Raw genomic sequence first — 15,623 nt, forward strand, 5'->3', positions numbered from 1 at the left:
CTATCTCAGCTACTTTGTATCTTTCGTTCGTACACCACTCCATTCAAGCATAACACATCATTCTTTTCTGCTGCTGGTTCCTTTTACATCATTCAGCGAATAATTTCCGGGAATAGTTTGATAGTTTAGCGGGATGAGTGCCACGAGTGACGTTACCCCACATACGTCATCAACTGACCCCAGCTCCGAACCTGACAGTGAGAAAATACATCATCATGACTACTCTACTTCACCAATGATAATATCACCTTCATCCAACAGCATCAGTTCACCTGTTTTAGTTGACCTGACTCCATTACCAGGCGAAGAGGATAAACAGATATTCTATCCATTGGATATCAACTCGATCGATCAAGTGGAGAGAGATAAACCACTACCTATCCCACCTACAACAGCGACAGCTCCGTCACCATACGGCAACATGTCATCTGCCAACCACCAAGGGGATGCTCATTCGACTGAATTTCCCGAATTACCACCTGTCCCACCTTCAAGAGTGATTGGACAAGGGTATTCTGCCAATAATCCCGTACCGACAGTCCAGCAATACAAGGCAGAACAGAAACAGCATGAAGCTGAAGCGCAAGCATATGCTGATATCGTGGAAAGAAGAAGGATCGAAGCTGAACAAAGAGAGAAACAAGCTCAGCAAGAAAAAGAAAAACCAACTGCCCAAGATGGACAAGAGGGAGGGGGAGCTGTGAGAGCAGGAAAAGATGAAGAGACCAATGCCGTCAAAGCTCAAAAGGATAAGAAAGATGAACCGACACCTGGTACAGGAGCGAATGAGAAATCTAGATTGATGGAACAGATGAATGCTAATCAATGTGAGTGGCGTTCAAGGACTTTAGACGAAGAATATTCAACGGAAGAGACACCCTGTTGACCAAGGTGTGAATCCCCCTATCATAGTGAAACCTACTGAACGATTCCAGAAAGCTGAAAAGGGTCAACGAAGAGTTAGGGATCCTATCACTGGTGCGGAAGTAATTGTCAAAGACGCTGATCCCAAAGGTAAGCCAACGTTCACTCTTAATCACTCTATAGGAAGAAGGTGATCTGACGAAGTGCATTGTTTGTTTTTCCTTTAGATTTCGACCCAAGTATACCGGCTACGAGAGGTACCAACGCTCTATACCATGCTTTCCCACCTCCTCGACCAGTCTCAGTAGACGCTATGATCGACAAACTCAAATTACTTCAATATGTTGTCTTTGGCTCGATGTTCGTAATTTGGTTGAGCGTCTCATTCGGTTCAGGCTTCTTCAAACTTATTTGGAGATCTATCTTATGTGGTACCGTCGGATTCGTCTTGATGACGCTTATCAGTCTCGTAGAGCGAGGTTTGGATAAAGAGATTGAGAGGGTTAGACAAGACATGGGGAGACAAAGGGGTGAAGCTTTCAGTCCACCTATACCTGAAAGTGTGGAATGGTTGAATGGTTTAATCAAGTTGGTCTGGGGTCTGATCGATCCGTAAGTCACACATCCACTTGAACCTTCTCCATTACCCATTTTCTGCGGTTCATATGCGCATTTTATTTTGCCTCATAGCTATATGTTAAAGCTTACTCGTGATGGGTTCTACTGTAGCGCCCTCTTCATCTCTGTTGCTGATATGGTGGAAGACATTCTCCAACAATCCCTGCCCGGTTTCGTCGATGCAGTCAGAATCACCGATTTGGGACAAGGTTCAAACCCACTGAGAATCACGTCTATCAGAGCTTTACCAGACCAACCTGGAGATGAGGGATATCCTAAATCAGGATGGATCAATCAAGGTAACGAGAATATCAACTCTAAAGATACTGCTGGAAAGGATATTACGGAAGACGAAGCTGGAGACTACTACAATTTCGAAGTCGCTTTCTCTTACGCTGCCTTACCTGGACAAGGTGCTCAGCTCAGAGCTAAGAACATCCATCTCTTAATTGAGTTCTTCCTTGGACTTTACGACTGGCTCCACATCCCTATCCCCATCTGGATCCAGGTAGAACAGATCTTCGGCGTCGTCAGACTTCGAGTGCAATTCATCCCTGAACCACCTTTCGTACGAAACTTAACTTTCGCTCTTTGCGGTGTACCAGCCGTCGAAGTATCCGCTATCCCCATGTCCAAACATCTACCTAACGTATTGGATTTGCCCTTCGTCTCGTCATTCGTCAAAATGGGTATCGCAGCTGGAACTGCTGAATTGGCCGTACCCAAATCGATGACTTTGAACATCCAAGAGATGTTGTCAGGTGCTGCGGTAGGGGATACTAGAGCTATCGGTGTATTCCTCATTACCATCCATCACTGTGAAGGTTTATCAGCTCAAGATAACAATGGTTCTTCCGACCCATACGTCGTATTGGCTTATGCTAAATTCGGTAAACCACTATACTCTACTCGAATCATTCTCGGTGATCTCAACCCTGTTTATGAAGAGACTGCTGTCCTCTTATTGACAATGGATGAAGTCAAAGCGAAAGAAGATCTGGCTGTCATGCTTTGGGATAGTGATAAGATGAGCGCAGAGTGAGTTGGATCATACGGTTCTCGATGCTCAACTGACATTCTGTGTGAAGTGATCTCGTTGGTCGAGTCCAGGTTCCGGTCGAAGAGCTCATGTTGAATCCTAATGAAATGAAACGACGAGAAGACAAATTGATGGGATTCGAAGATGCTAATGACATGCCAGGTGAGATGATCCAACCTCAACTACCGAGCAAACGTGCTGACAGCATTGGTCTTAGGTAAAATCGTTTGGTCCATTGGATACTTTGAGAAAGCTCCACTTATCAAGGATCTCGAACGAGGACCTACCGTCGAAGAAGCTAAAGCAGCACCTGAACCATCTAAGACCGCTCCCGAAATGGAAATGTTACCTCAAGATGCTGCCCCCAACCCAGCCAAGAAGGACTTACCGCCTCCTCCACCAGATGTCCAAAAGACCAAACCCGATCCGAAATGGCCCTCTGGTGTATTATCTATCATTTTACATCAGGTGAATAACCTCGAGAGACAGAATTTGGAAGGTGCGAGTGGAGATAGAGAAGGTGAAGCGGGACAAGATACCGATCAACCTTCCGAACAATCTGAAAACCTTCCTTCGGGCTATGGTGAATTCCTGGTCAACGATGATATGGTTTACAAAACAAGGGTCAAACAATATACTACCAATCCATACTTCGAAGCTGGTACAGAAGTTTTCGTCAGAGATTTCGAAAATACCGTCGTTAGAGTGGTGATCCGAGATTCAAGATTGAGAGAAGCCGATCCTATCTTGGGTATCGTATCGGTCAGACTTTCAGAGGTATTCGCCGAGGCCAGTAGTGTCACGCAGGTTTATGCTTTGACGGAAGGTGTAGGATTCGGAAAGTGAGTGAAGGCTTCATTGGACACTGGCACTGATTAGCAAGCTGACTCTGTATCATTGACTCACTCAGAGCAAACATCTCTTTCGCATTCCGAGGGATGCAAACCACCTTACCTAAGAACATGAGAGGATGGGATACCGGTACACTTGAAGTCTCACAAGTGTCAGCGACCTTCCACCAAGATAAGACTCACTTGTTCGAACCTAAAGCTTCTAGATTGAGAGTGGTGACATCCGAGAAAGTCGAAACGTTACCTAAGAAAGATGCCGAAGTTCAAGGCAACTCGATGAATTGGGATTTGGACCTGTTACGTCTACCTGTTTATTCAAGATATCAATCTTCTGTCGTCTTCGAAATCGGTAAAGGCGGTGGACCATTATCCGCTCTTGGGGTAGGAGCCAAACCTGATGCGGTAGCGGTACTTTGGATGCAAGATTTAACTGATGATGTAGAACAACAAGTTAAATTACCTATATTGGTTTCGTCAAATATCCAAAACTTAAGACAGAACGCTATCAATGATCAGACTAAGAAATTCCACGATTTCGAAATTGTTGGTGAGTTGACGGCGAGATTGAAATTGGATAGTGGATTGGATGAGGATCATGAGGTGAGTTTCTGACCTGCCAACCTATCCAATGGTTTATTGATGTGGTTTTTATTTTGTATAATAGACTATCAGTCAAGGTCAATCTAGGAGACATGCTCTTGAAGCTCAGTAAGTGCTCTTTTTCGAACTTCAATGGTTTAACCATCAACGACTGATAATTGTTATGATAATTAGCGATCACATCGAAGGCGAAGCTGAGATCGCACGTAAACAAGCTCGTTTTGATGATGATGGAGTGATCGACAAGAACGAGCAAAAGCAGATTGATAGAGCTCATAAGAGACAGCTCGAATCTAGAGGAAGAGGTTTAGCTCAAGTGAAAGCTTATAGATCTGCCAAGTGGATGATGAGGGTAAGTATCGTACTTCCCCATAGCTAGAGAATGCGGATCAAGATCGCTGAAACATTATTTACTGTGTATAACAGGGTGTTAAAGATCGATTACCTGGTCAGAAGAAGACCAGAGAGCGTGAGTGATATGATGAACACGTTATACCTGGTGGGTATCGCTAATAGTGATTGATTTTCTGTTCCATCATACAGCTACGGTCCAAACTGAAGCTTAAGGCAGGCCTCTCTTTGGTTGGTGCCATCATTGGGATGAGAAAAACCTGGAATTTTAAGAACGTCATGAAAGGAAGGGGCCGTCAGAAACAGCATTTTGGAATTGGAATATTGATACCATGTTTCCATACACGCAAATAATACACATCATGTAGCTTAATCTGATTTAATCTAAAATCGTATATACAACATTATGAATATCCACATGTGGACAATTTCCAGACGAAGTTTCGAAAGATTAACGGAAAGGGGATGATTCTTAAGCCTCTTCCTATCGATCATCGAATTCGATCGACTCGAATCAGCCATCACCGCTTCAACGAGACTACTTCGTTCGTATCCCATATGTTCTTCTCTAATAATCATCCATCTCTACATCTTCGTCCTCGGCTTTAGCAGACTGTTCTTCGTGTCCATTTCCAATTCCGTTTTCGTATTCGTGCGGTATAGGAGAAGAGGGTTTCAAATTTTGATCCTGATCTTGATCTGGTGGAATTGATGATCTGATTCAGGATACCAGATACCGTATCATCCATCATCAGTCATCCTGTTGAGACACAGTACACAATGCATCAAGAGTAGTGAAGAAGATCAAATTGATAAACTCACCTCTGCTGATCGTCAGAGATATCACCCTTCTCTCCAATTTCCTCGACTTGGACATCTCCTTTTCGTTGTTCCAACTCATGCTCGTTCCCTTCCACATCCACATCTATAATTTCAGCCTCCCTCTCGTTGATCTCAGACCCAACTTCGGCTGCTTCGGCTTCAGATTTGATCTGAGTCTTCGATTTTGGTTTCGCTTTTGATGTAGATTTAGATTGTTTTGCATTTTTACGTTCTTTCTCTTTTTGGAGCTGGTGCTGCTGCTCCTGAACAGCTCGTTCTTTGTCTATTCGATCTTTACGCATTTTAGCTATCCGATAAGCTATCAAGTTGTTCTCCTACCCATACATCAATCAATACGAATCAGCCATCTCCTCACTTCATTTGGCAAGTTGAAGTCAAGTCAATGTTGATATTAAGATGGTAGAAGGGAAAGGGAACGGGAAACTTACATCTTCTAGTTCGTTGATTACATCTTGAATAGCGACGTATCTGCCTATTCATCCGAGATGCATCAGCATTTCGTCATAGACTGTGATCCTGCACCTCGGAAATGGCATAGGTGCGACTTAAGATATGAAGCAGTGGCAGGGTTAAGAAAGGGGTTGTCACTCACGCTTGAACATCTCATCATCCGTTGGGTGAGCATCTGTATATCCGCCTGAGATCGACATGATGCTGAACTACTTCGAGGTGTGTGTACGGTATCTGTGTCTGACTTGGATAGAATTTAGGTGGTAATGGGGTAGATGCCGGAATGTTTGGTGGATCGGACAAGGTAGTTTGTAGAATGTGACTGAAATACGGTAAGAGGAAAGCAACAAATGAAGGTGAACGAGTTGAAAGTGGACGAAGAAGCGAAAGTGGAGGCAGACTCGGATTGTGCTAAGTCAGTGGCATTCTGACTTGGGTCAACGTTGATGTGCCAAAGTTCGCAAAGGACGCTCTGTTAGGTATCATTCAAAGACTCTCACACGCATGCGAACGCTTGAGAGTTTGCCTTGATGAATATACTGTAAGGTTGATCTCCACCCCTACACGAGCGTCATCATTCGTTTCAACTTTTTTGAAAACGATGTAAAGGATAAAGGATATTTTTGGATTTTCTTTTCATCGTCCGTGGCTCGAGTTTGACTGATACTTGTGACATCTACCTGCTCCAGAAAGGAGCCCTACTATCCCACTGTCTCAGATTCAAGGTTCAGCAGTGGTGTGCTGGCTCAACATTAGTGGGAATGTATATCTCATATATCTAGAAACCAAATCAAAGAAAACCCATCTAAATACGCCCATCTCAAAATTATCCAGACAACATATAAAGTATAACATCCATATAATAACAACAAAATCAAACAATCAAGCCTTCATTCCATCCTCATCAGAAATCACAATCCAAAAGTCAAAAGTATCAAACGTGACGTTCGTTTGCCTTAAAGATATCTGAATAATCGAAAAAAGCAAGTTGAAGATGCCCAAAAAGGTAAAGATATTTGTTCTTACTTCGGCTCTGATGACCAGACTAGGTGAGTAGGCTGTACCTGCAAATATTCCCATAACATAGCTTTGCTCTGGGTATTGTGATTAATGACTGATCTCTGATCTGGAAGAATTAGCTTCTGCCAAGCCTCTGAAGAATCGAGATGGAGTGGTGTCGACTGTGGTCGCATACAGCACGGTGATCGTAGATCCCACTATCTCTGAAAGCGTGACCCCCGATTCTAGCATATCTGTTGCAACCTCTTCTGAAGGAAGTGAGTCATCATATTGCGTTTTGACTTGCCATCCTCCTCATATGACCAGTATGATATCGAATTTGATTTTCAAAGTGGATTTCCTATAATTAATCGGTTAAATTCGTTCGAATAGCGATCAGCGGCGCCTCAGTCACTACCACTAGTGCTTCTTCCATCGAGTCAACCGCCATTAGTGGTGTTGCAGCGGCGGATGTGGGAGCTACTACCACCGTCTCAGCTATCAAAGCGGATAAGACCAGTGCCCCTCTAGCTGGAAACGAGGGGAAGACGGGTTGTGAGCAACTATGGGCTAATGTGCCGTCAGAAGATTGGTTGGTAAGTTTGATCCTAGCTCTCCGTTTCATATTCCATGTTTCACATTCAAACGAAAATTTGATATCATTCAAGTCACAAGAATCTCAATGAGATACTAAGGGGCTGACCCATTCGCAGTTCGCGACACTCTGTTCATGGTCTTCGGCCGACGCTTCTTGGCCTCTGGTCAATTTCGATTACGCTTGGGAATTCAAAGATCCCAAGAACCTTCCTGCGGTCAACGTATCTACCTACGATGACGCTTTGAAGACTCGTGATCCACTGATGATATCTTATGACGGGGTGAAGGGAAATGGTAATTCGAATGCGAATGATGCGTGGTAAGTCAACCCAGTCATCCGACATTTCCTCTCGTGACCTGACTGTGGATACATATCGATTAAATTGGTGTGCTATGTTATAGGTGGGGAGGAGCTTTTCGAAATGCACTCCTATCATCAGCCAGTTTATCAATTGTCGATTCTACTGGCAAATTCAAGAATAACGATGATGACAATTTCAGAGAATGGGCAGTGTACCATGCGCTTGTCAATTTGCTGGGGATGTATCCCGTTAGAGAAGATCCTTCACAATTGAATCAAGTCATTTGGGGTGAGTAATGATTATGCAAATCAAATACCAAAAGAAGTTCATACTTAACTCACTCTGTTGACTCGTCCTTTACGATCCTGCCATGACATGATTTACTGTACCTGTACGTTGGACAGAAATGTGGCTGGACAAGTCTTCTTTCTCACCTATAATTATCCTATCCAAAACCGCAAATTTGAAATGTCTAAAAGATGGTGATAGGTATTTCTCAATCATCAAGTTCGATAAAGATTCTTCAAAGTGAGTTTATCTACCCAAGTGTGCGATATCCATTTGTCCAGTTCCTCCCAAATTCCACACCACGTTGATGTGAATGGATATTTCACAATGAAATTTAACTGATCAATTATCAATACCTCATGACTTTTATCGAATTTTCCAGAGTCACACTTTGGGATCCAACTTCCGGTGGATCCTCAGGTTATTTCCAAGTGGATTCGGAAGACTTGCGGAAAGATACTTTATGGTTATTCCATCTTGATTGGTGAGTGTCTCATATAGTTTCAGCTTCTTTCCTCCATTTTCGGTCTGATGATACCGTCTTGTCATATATCTTAGGCCTCGTTATGAACCTACTCCTCGGAAAATCAAGAGTATCAGTTAGACGATTGGTAGACGAAAGATCATAGAAGAAAATTCTATTTGTCACATAGAATACTGCGTTATCATCAGTCAAAATGCATATGAAGGATCTAACATTCCTTTTACTTCATGTTAGATTATCTTCCACTCGTCTGACATCTCATGACATTATCGTAATCATACCTACTGTATCCTATAAATCCTATACACAGTCGCATGCACATTACATCATATCGTATCGTATCTATCCCTTTATTTGGTTTCACTCGATTTAGCAGGTGTAGCACTCGGAGTACCAGTCTTTGACCGATTCGCTAACAATCCTTGGAACTGTAAATCATCCATTCTCTTCATCAGCAATATACTTTGAAAACCTAATCGTTCGTGGAAAGGCTTACGAAGTTATGTAAAGCTTCATTCGGCATGGCATTAGTAGTCCCACCTGGGGCAGGTCCAGTGGGAGATAATGGACCATTCCTTGTCGAATCCTATGTCATCCACGTCCACCACACAATCAAATTATCAGTTTTTATCGTCCTTTCATTTCATCTGATCCGTGAGGAAGAGGAAAAGGAGAAGGAGGAGGACTGGACTGACCTTTCTACTCAACCTTGCAAACTTCTCTTTTAACTCTTCACCTTTTTCCAACCCCTCCATCTCCCCAAGGGCCTTTTCCACTCCCGGGAGGTTCAACCCTTCACTACCCGACATAGGACCTACGACAGTCGCAGCAGCATGTCGGAACGATTGTCTTGGATCTCTATTTGGATCTTTGAGTAAGACGTCCAATTGACGAGATAAAAAGGATTGTTCGGTTTCTGGGATAGTCGGTTGTGATGTATTGGAAGGCTAAATTATTTCCATAGACATCAGTATTTATATATCATTGACTCCAAATTTATGAATGACAAATGTCGAGAAAGGTGTGACTTACCTTGACACCCCTTTCGACATCAGGTATCATCTCATCCCAAATACCCTCCAGCGTCTCCCCTGCATCATCTCCCTCAGCATTGTTCTGAGAGCTCTTCAGACTAATCTCGAAAGCCTTCCCTATTCTATCAGGATCGAATCCTTCTCTCAGGACCTTGATCTTACCCCAACTGTCCCATCCTGACGGGACCATCACCGCATCTCTGTCCAGGACATTTGCTCGATGGGGAAATGGGAATCTGGTGGATGTCACGTGCTGAGTAGAAGATTCCGTTGTCGAGGGAGGGATAGTGTAGAGTCGATGTAGGAGATATGAGCGAAGTAGCGAATATGTAATAGATTGTGTAGGAGCGGTGTAGAATAATGATGCTCCGTCTGTATCAATATCCGTTCATCAGCTATCTGCGTTTATTATGACTATACAGCTGTACAGTAAGAAGTAGTCTACTTACAAGCAAGACAAATCGTTCGTAAGACTTGTTGTATCCAATCTGTCCTTTCTTCCCATCCACCACCTTTCATGCCCACTTCTTCACCCACCGAGTCCATCAGGTCCGCTCGTGTGCAGACTATTGTGATTGGTATACCGGAGCTATGAGCCGAGATATTATCATCAGTACAGTCCATTACGACGTTGAGTTTCGAGTAGAGAGAAGGCTGATTCACCTATTCAACGTCAATGTCCCTTGTCCTAAGGGTAACAAAGCACCTGCACCGGCATAAGTTGTAGTGCCTGATGTGGTCGTAGGAGAAGGTTCCGTATAATGCTGAATGTGTGATTGTACTATTTGACAGATAGTCATACTTGATTAGCTTGATGAAGTCAACCGAATCCCGCCAATGAGAAGAGAACTTACATTTCTCTTTCAGCTCTTCCAATTCTCCTCTTTCGGCATTATGATTAGCCCACTGATCTATCCAAGATAGCCAGGTGAGAAGCTCTTTTATCTGTAAACTCAAGGGTATCAGCCAGCATGTAATCACGGAACCATGTACACCGTCGTCTGAACTTTGAACACTTACCATTGAGGAAGGTTTAGTCCAATCTAGTATGATGATAGCCGCCGTATCCTATAAAGTCTTCATTCAGCTCATCAAGATTGGACAGTACATAATGGTCAAATGACGGTGTACTACTTACCGACAGCGATCTAGGTGGCAATGCTTTGGAAACCAACTTCAGTAGACTAGGATGCGAGGAAGGTGGATAAAAGACTGAGAGGGGAGGAACGGAATCTGACGAAGCAGACCACCATAAAGGATTATATTAGCATGACAGCTCAATGTGTGTGTCAATTCAATCGAGCAATGTGAGGTATAATTGTAGAAGACCATAAAATGGTGTAAATACGCATGTTGACTCACCTTCATCACCATCCGAAATATCTATAACCTCATACCCCAATGCCAAACCTTTCTTACCATTCCTAGATGATTTGAAGGATTTCTTCTTCTTTGAGGATACGTTCAACTGAGATAAGAGATGTGTACGTCCATGGTGTCTTTCGGCTGTGGAAGGCAAGTTGAATAAGTACAACCCAAATCATCGGTATCGATTTTACAACGATATGAAGTTCAGTTGAGGCATATGATACGACCTACATAGGACGATGAGGTTCTTCCTTCCTAGACCTTTCTGTCTATCTGTACTGCCCAATATCTCTGTCCACAGACTCCCAGTTCCACTTCCATCTTCCTGATTTGTGTTAGTAATTCGAGTGGTAGGTGAGGGTCTGGATGGACCTGCTGAAGTTGACGACGAGGTGTTGATGTTCATGCTGCCCTCCTACCAGTTGGACCTAATCTGATACCCTCGATACTGGATGAGGAAGCGGCTGTTGATGATTTCTATCTGTTGCTGATACCCACCTGGTCAATGCTGGAAAACACAGTGAGTGTAGGCATTGTTGTCTCTCGAAATGTACTTTGGCAAAGACGCGTTGCGTTCAAGCTCATGATGGTCAATGCGTCGTGAGTCGTGCCACGTGGCTAAACATTCGAATCCAGAATACCATATATATTCGAGTTGGATGATGAAGAGAGTCTTACGCGCATGCATACACTTGCACTTGCGATGCTTATGTATAATGCTGATGCTATTGGGATTGGGGAGTTAGAAGCATGAACAGGATAGAGGCCAGAATGTCCAACTGTGATACCCTACATCGTTCAATTTGGGTGCTCCAACCTAACAAGACAGGCCAGATTTTTGAGCTGACGATACGAGGTGAGGGTCAGATGTGTTGATCATAAGTTCTTTGGTTGTCAAGGGGCACTCCAGGTACAAGGAGCCTGGATCTCATGACAACCTCCTCCTTTTACATTTACAATTCCTCTTCATTGGATTCTATCTTATTTTCCATTTCTTCACTTACTCCCTATATCGTTACCCATACACAAGTTTTCCTTCCTTTTAAGATTCAGCAATGTCACCCACCAAAAGACCCATCGACTACACATCCTCGGAGTCCGAAGATACCAATACCGATATCAAACCTCATATCAGCTCGACTCTTCCTTCCACACCTAAAAAGGAGATCATTCCCAAGAAAACCAAGACGCCTACTCCGAAGAAGGTCAAATCGAGTGCCGCCAACACAAGCAACAATTCTGAAGGCTGGTCTCCCCAAGATAGGTTGAACCTCTTCGAAGCGTTTGTCAGTACAGTCGAAGTAAAATGGGATGAAGTAGCTGCGAAAGTAAGTCGACTATCTGGATTAATAACGTCAGCTGATTAGATTCTTGATTTGCATGCAGATGGGTCCTTATTATACTGGTAAACAATGTAGAGAACAATGGCAGAGAGCTACAGGGAAAAGAATCAGGAAGGCTCTTGGAGAGGAGTAGACATCGGCTTTTCCACTTCGGTAGGTGTTGATATCGTTCAACTTTTCATGAACAAGGTGAGCTGATGAGATACGAAATTTCCGCAACCTAGAAATCCAATTATCTATCATACGAGCGTTGGAGCAGAGATGAACACAATGGTTGTTATTGAGGGAGAATAGGCTCGAAATATTGAGAAAGGGAGGGGGTATAAATGCATGATTATACAATGTGATGGATTTCATTTTCGGTACATTGATCTGTCTTGTCTTTATGTTACATTCAGAATTCTATCGATCATTTGGGCATCTAGATTTTGCAACGTGAAAATACAATCAGCATTGATGATCCCCCGTTAAGAGGAAAGATGGGATCCGATTGTATAGTGAACAGTCAATATCGAACAGAATTATTACTCACCTGCACACCCATCTCATTTCTCCACTTTTCAAATTCACCTTCTTTATTCTTATAATTCTTCACCAGGCTCTCCAAAACCTCCTTTATACCCGAAAAATTAGTTTCCAAGCTCGGTACCACATCCACTACATTTCGTTTCACTAATGTCCCACCAATGAGTCGATAACATGTTCGTTCCGGATCGGATTTCGTCAGTGGACGTAGAGTGGACAGTACGAGGCTGAAGCAGTCGTACATTGTCAGCTACTGTCTGCTCTATCCGAAGACAGGATGAATCAAAAGAAACCTACGCATGTTCCTCCATCTCACTTTCAATCTCACCTATCTTCTGAGCGAGGTTCTGCAATTCTGTCCTATACCTCTGAAAGATGATAGGTACTTCCTGTGGATCGGGTTTCTGGGTAAGTTGCTGAGTAGCTTTTGGTGGCATCTTGAGACCTGTTCAGTTCTTGTCTAGGTTACGGAGTTGTTGAATGATATGCTCGTGGTTGAGATTTCTTGCTTGATTGTACATACGAGTAGCATCTTTTGACGTCTTGGGCTCGAACCTTTGCTCTGTTGAGAAGTGTGGCCCCGCACTCAAGCTGGCGGCAATTATCGGTATTTTGATCAAGTGGCACATCTGGGTATTTCAGCTTTCAACTTTCAACGTTTTGGACTTTTTTGTTCTCCATCCTCAATCTTTGCACAAGATCGTCATTCTGTATTCCAACCTTGACACGCCAAAAGAGACGGATCATAGTTTCATACACGTCTAAATCGAGCAAAATGGCGGACTGTATCCCTATCGCACCTGAATTACCATTCCGACAACAGGTCAGTACGAGTCAAGAGGAATTGGACGTAAGTTCAAGCTGATGATCTGTGAAATAGGTTATCGAACTCGCCTCTCACCTTGCTAGATCCCTACCAAACTCGGATCAAGCTTCTTACAGGGAATTTGTCGGTTCGTATGAGAGTCAAGTGAACAAGGAAGGTGAAGAGGACGTAGCGGCTGAGCAAAAGACGGAGATTGTGAAGAGCCTGGTAGCCAAGGTCGGGGAATTGAAAGGTGCTTTGGATGGGTTGAAGGAATCTGGTAAGTGCCATACCGTTTACTCCTATTGGATATCTTGAACCGAAAGAGAGAACTCATGACTGATCCATATCATCACATCATCAGATGTCGAAAACTCTCACTTATTATTGCAATATACCCTATCGATGACATTTGATCCATCATCTGAGGAATACTCAACATCGGTCAAGAATGTAGTTGAAGCGGTTAAGAAGGGAGGAGAGGCTAGTGGGAAACAAAGTAGGGTCGATGTAGCTTCTCGAATGTAAGTGTGAAGTCTTGGTTCAGATATGTTATTTAGAAGAAGTTTAGATTCTCTTGTCTAGTGAATATTTCTTACTGATAAAACGTCGTATCTTATCTAGCCTTAACAATACATACAACTACCTTCCTTCTACCTCATCTCTCCGACCTACCGTCCTTCTTTCCTTGTTGTCTCTCCTCTCAACCTCATCGGACATCTCAATCTTACCACTATCATCCGAGGTATTATCCAAATCCATATCCCAATGGGCAATCTCCTCGAAAGAAAAAGTAGACTTCCTCTTATCCCTCTCTCAATTATACATATCTGCTTCGGAGTTACACAAAGCTTTGGACGTTCTGATCATCGCCCTGAAGGAAAGTGTCGATACGAAAATCGTCGAAAAAGCTATATTGGTCAATCTGGCTATAAGCGATAAATTCGAATTGGACGAGATATTGAAGATTCAAGGTGTCAAGGAGAACTTGGGCAATGCCAAGAGCGTGGTGGACTTGTTTGAAGGTGATGAGATTGAGAATGTCAAGAAAGGGCAGGAGTGGGCTAAGACCAATGCCGCTTGGGTCGAGGGTGCAGGTAAGTGATCAAATTGTTCTGTCTACGCATTTGTGCTATACCAATATATTAAAACAACGAGTGGACGAATGGAAATGTTGCTAATACTGTGTATGATGATGAACAGGCGTTCCTGGATTTACCGCTGAATCGGTCGTACGAAAAGTTCGACTCGTAGCTTTACTTGCTCTCGCTGCTAGATCAGAAACTCGTCAGCTTGAGTATGCACCTATCGCCAAAGCGTTGGGTATCGATGAATCTGAAGTTGAAGCTGTAGTCATCGATGGTGAGTTAAGCTTTTCGTACATGCAATAACTCAAATCCCAGTGGAAGTAACACTCACTCAATTCACCTCAAATGATCATATGTTAAATTGTTTTCATTTGTTTTCATAGCCGTTCGATCCAAACTCCTTTCCGCTAGAATCTCTCAACCCCTCTCACTCATAAAGATTCAATCTATCTCTACTCTCTCTTCCTCCACCCGACGATTCGGTTCAGACGAATGGAAGTTGTTGGAAAAGAGATTGAATGAATGGAAAGTTTCTGTTACCGAGGCTAGAAGTGTAGTTGAGGAAGCTCAGAAATTGGCTGAACAGCCTTTATCTGGTAGTGGTGGTGATAAGAGACGTGGAGGAGGTGGTGGTGGCAAGAGGGATAACAGACAGAGAGAAGAACAAGGTCAGGGTCAACAGGATGGACAGTCGACACAGCAACAAGGTGAAGAAGTTGCTGCTGCCTAGGTCATGGTTCATATAGAGTGATCAGAGGAAGAGGTCGGGATAGATCGAGATTACATGCTCTGATGCATTTCATGTGATTAGTGTGAATTACTTGGGGTGCCAAGTCGTACATCCCAAGCTGCCTTTTTCCACGATGCATGTACACCTCGGATGCTCCTCAATCCCCTTGCACGATGATCAGCCTGGTATGCATTTGAGGATGTGGAATGCTGCGCTGATCATGGGTGGATGGGTGTATGGGTGTATGGGCATGAGATCGAGATTAACCGGTGGGTCAGTGCGTAGTGCACCACATCACTCAATCGTTGATCTGTAACTATCACCCGTATTCATCTCCTTTATCCATTCTTCCACCCCTTCACTTCATCACATAAGTCTACTTCAACCTTCTGTATCCTTCCTACATCTTGATACAGCATATTATAGCTCATCCTAACAGCATAG

General features: G+C 43.4%; 7 protein-coding genes across 7 annotated transcripts; 4 read left to right on the top strand and 3 right to left on the bottom strand.

Moving 5' to 3' along the window:
• Positions 1-235: 235 nt before the first annotated feature.
• On the top strand, positions 236-4,538 carry L199_002441 (uncharacterized protein; the record flags this gene model as incomplete). The annotated part of the gene is made up of 11 exons (XM_064888185.1): positions 236-827; positions 913-1,014; positions 1,092-1,476; positions 1,594-2,520; positions 2,571-2,683; positions 2,739-3,363; positions 3,432-3,972; positions 4,037-4,080; positions 4,147-4,324; positions 4,399-4,441; positions 4,516-4,538. The coding sequence occupies 11 exons, from the start codon at positions 236-238 to the stop codon at positions 4,536-4,538; spliced, it is 3,573 nt and encodes a 1,190-aa protein (XP_064744257.1).
• A 353-nt stretch (positions 4,539-4,891) lies between these two features.
• Positions 4,892-5,816, bottom strand: L199_002442 (uncharacterized protein; the record flags this gene model as incomplete). Its single annotated transcript, XM_064888186.1, has 4 exons — positions 4,892-5,039; positions 5,146-5,480; positions 5,595-5,638; positions 5,759-5,816. 4 exons carry the CDS (start codon positions 5,814-5,816, stop codon positions 4,892-4,894), a joined length of 585 nt encoding a protein of 194 aa, XP_064744258.1.
• A 794-nt stretch (positions 5,817-6,610) lies between these two features.
• L199_002443 (uncharacterized protein) lies at positions 6,611-8,406 on the top strand (the record flags this gene model as incomplete). The annotated part of the gene is made up of 8 exons (XM_064888187.1): positions 6,611-6,665; positions 6,756-6,893; positions 7,009-7,211; positions 7,329-7,531; positions 7,615-7,802; positions 7,919-8,042; positions 8,185-8,286; positions 8,361-8,406. The coding sequence occupies 8 exons, from the start codon at positions 6,611-6,613 to the stop codon at positions 8,404-8,406; spliced, it is 1,059 nt and encodes a 352-aa protein (XP_064744259.1).
• A 230-nt stretch (positions 8,407-8,636) lies between these two features.
• Positions 8,637-11,094, bottom strand: L199_002444 (uncharacterized protein; the record flags this gene model as incomplete). The annotated part of the gene is made up of 11 exons (XM_064888188.1): positions 8,637-8,714; positions 8,783-8,872; positions 8,982-9,233; positions 9,319-9,692; positions 9,770-9,909; positions 9,984-10,101; positions 10,175-10,265; positions 10,341-10,388; positions 10,459-10,553; positions 10,683-10,826; positions 10,920-11,094. The coding sequence occupies 11 exons, from the start codon at positions 11,092-11,094 to the stop codon at positions 8,637-8,639; spliced, it is 1,605 nt and encodes a 534-aa protein (XP_064744260.1).
• Positions 11,095-11,743: 649 nt separating this feature from the next.
• L199_002445 (uncharacterized protein) lies at positions 11,744-12,164 on the top strand (the record flags this gene model as incomplete). The annotated part of the gene is made up of 2 exons (XM_064888189.1): positions 11,744-12,016; positions 12,075-12,164. The coding sequence occupies 2 exons, from the start codon at positions 11,744-11,746 to the stop codon at positions 12,162-12,164; spliced, it is 363 nt and encodes a 120-aa protein (XP_064744261.1).
• A 276-nt stretch (positions 12,165-12,440) lies between these two features.
• Positions 12,441-12,993, bottom strand: L199_002446 (uncharacterized protein; the record flags this gene model as incomplete). The annotated part of the gene is made up of 3 exons (XM_064888190.1): positions 12,441-12,452; positions 12,564-12,783; positions 12,854-12,993. 3 exons carry the CDS (start codon positions 12,991-12,993, stop codon positions 12,441-12,443), a joined length of 372 nt encoding a protein of 123 aa, XP_064744262.1.
• Positions 12,994-13,331: 338 nt separating this feature from the next.
• Positions 13,332-15,179, top strand: L199_002447 (uncharacterized protein; the record flags this gene model as incomplete). The annotated part of the gene is made up of 6 exons (XM_064888191.1): positions 13,332-13,379; positions 13,437-13,641; positions 13,726-13,885; positions 13,986-14,458; positions 14,565-14,723; positions 14,833-15,179. 6 exons carry the CDS (start codon positions 13,332-13,334, stop codon positions 15,177-15,179), a joined length of 1,392 nt encoding a protein of 463 aa, XP_064744263.1.
• Positions 15,180-15,623: the final 444 nt, after the last annotated feature.

The sequence above is a fragment of the Kwoniella botswanensis genome, chromosome 1 (genome assembly GCF_036426115.1).
Source record: "Kwoniella botswanensis chromosome 1, complete sequence".
NCBI classification, from domain to species: Eukaryota; Fungi; Basidiomycota; class Tremellomycetes; order Tremellales; family Cryptococcaceae; genus Kwoniella; species Kwoniella botswanensis.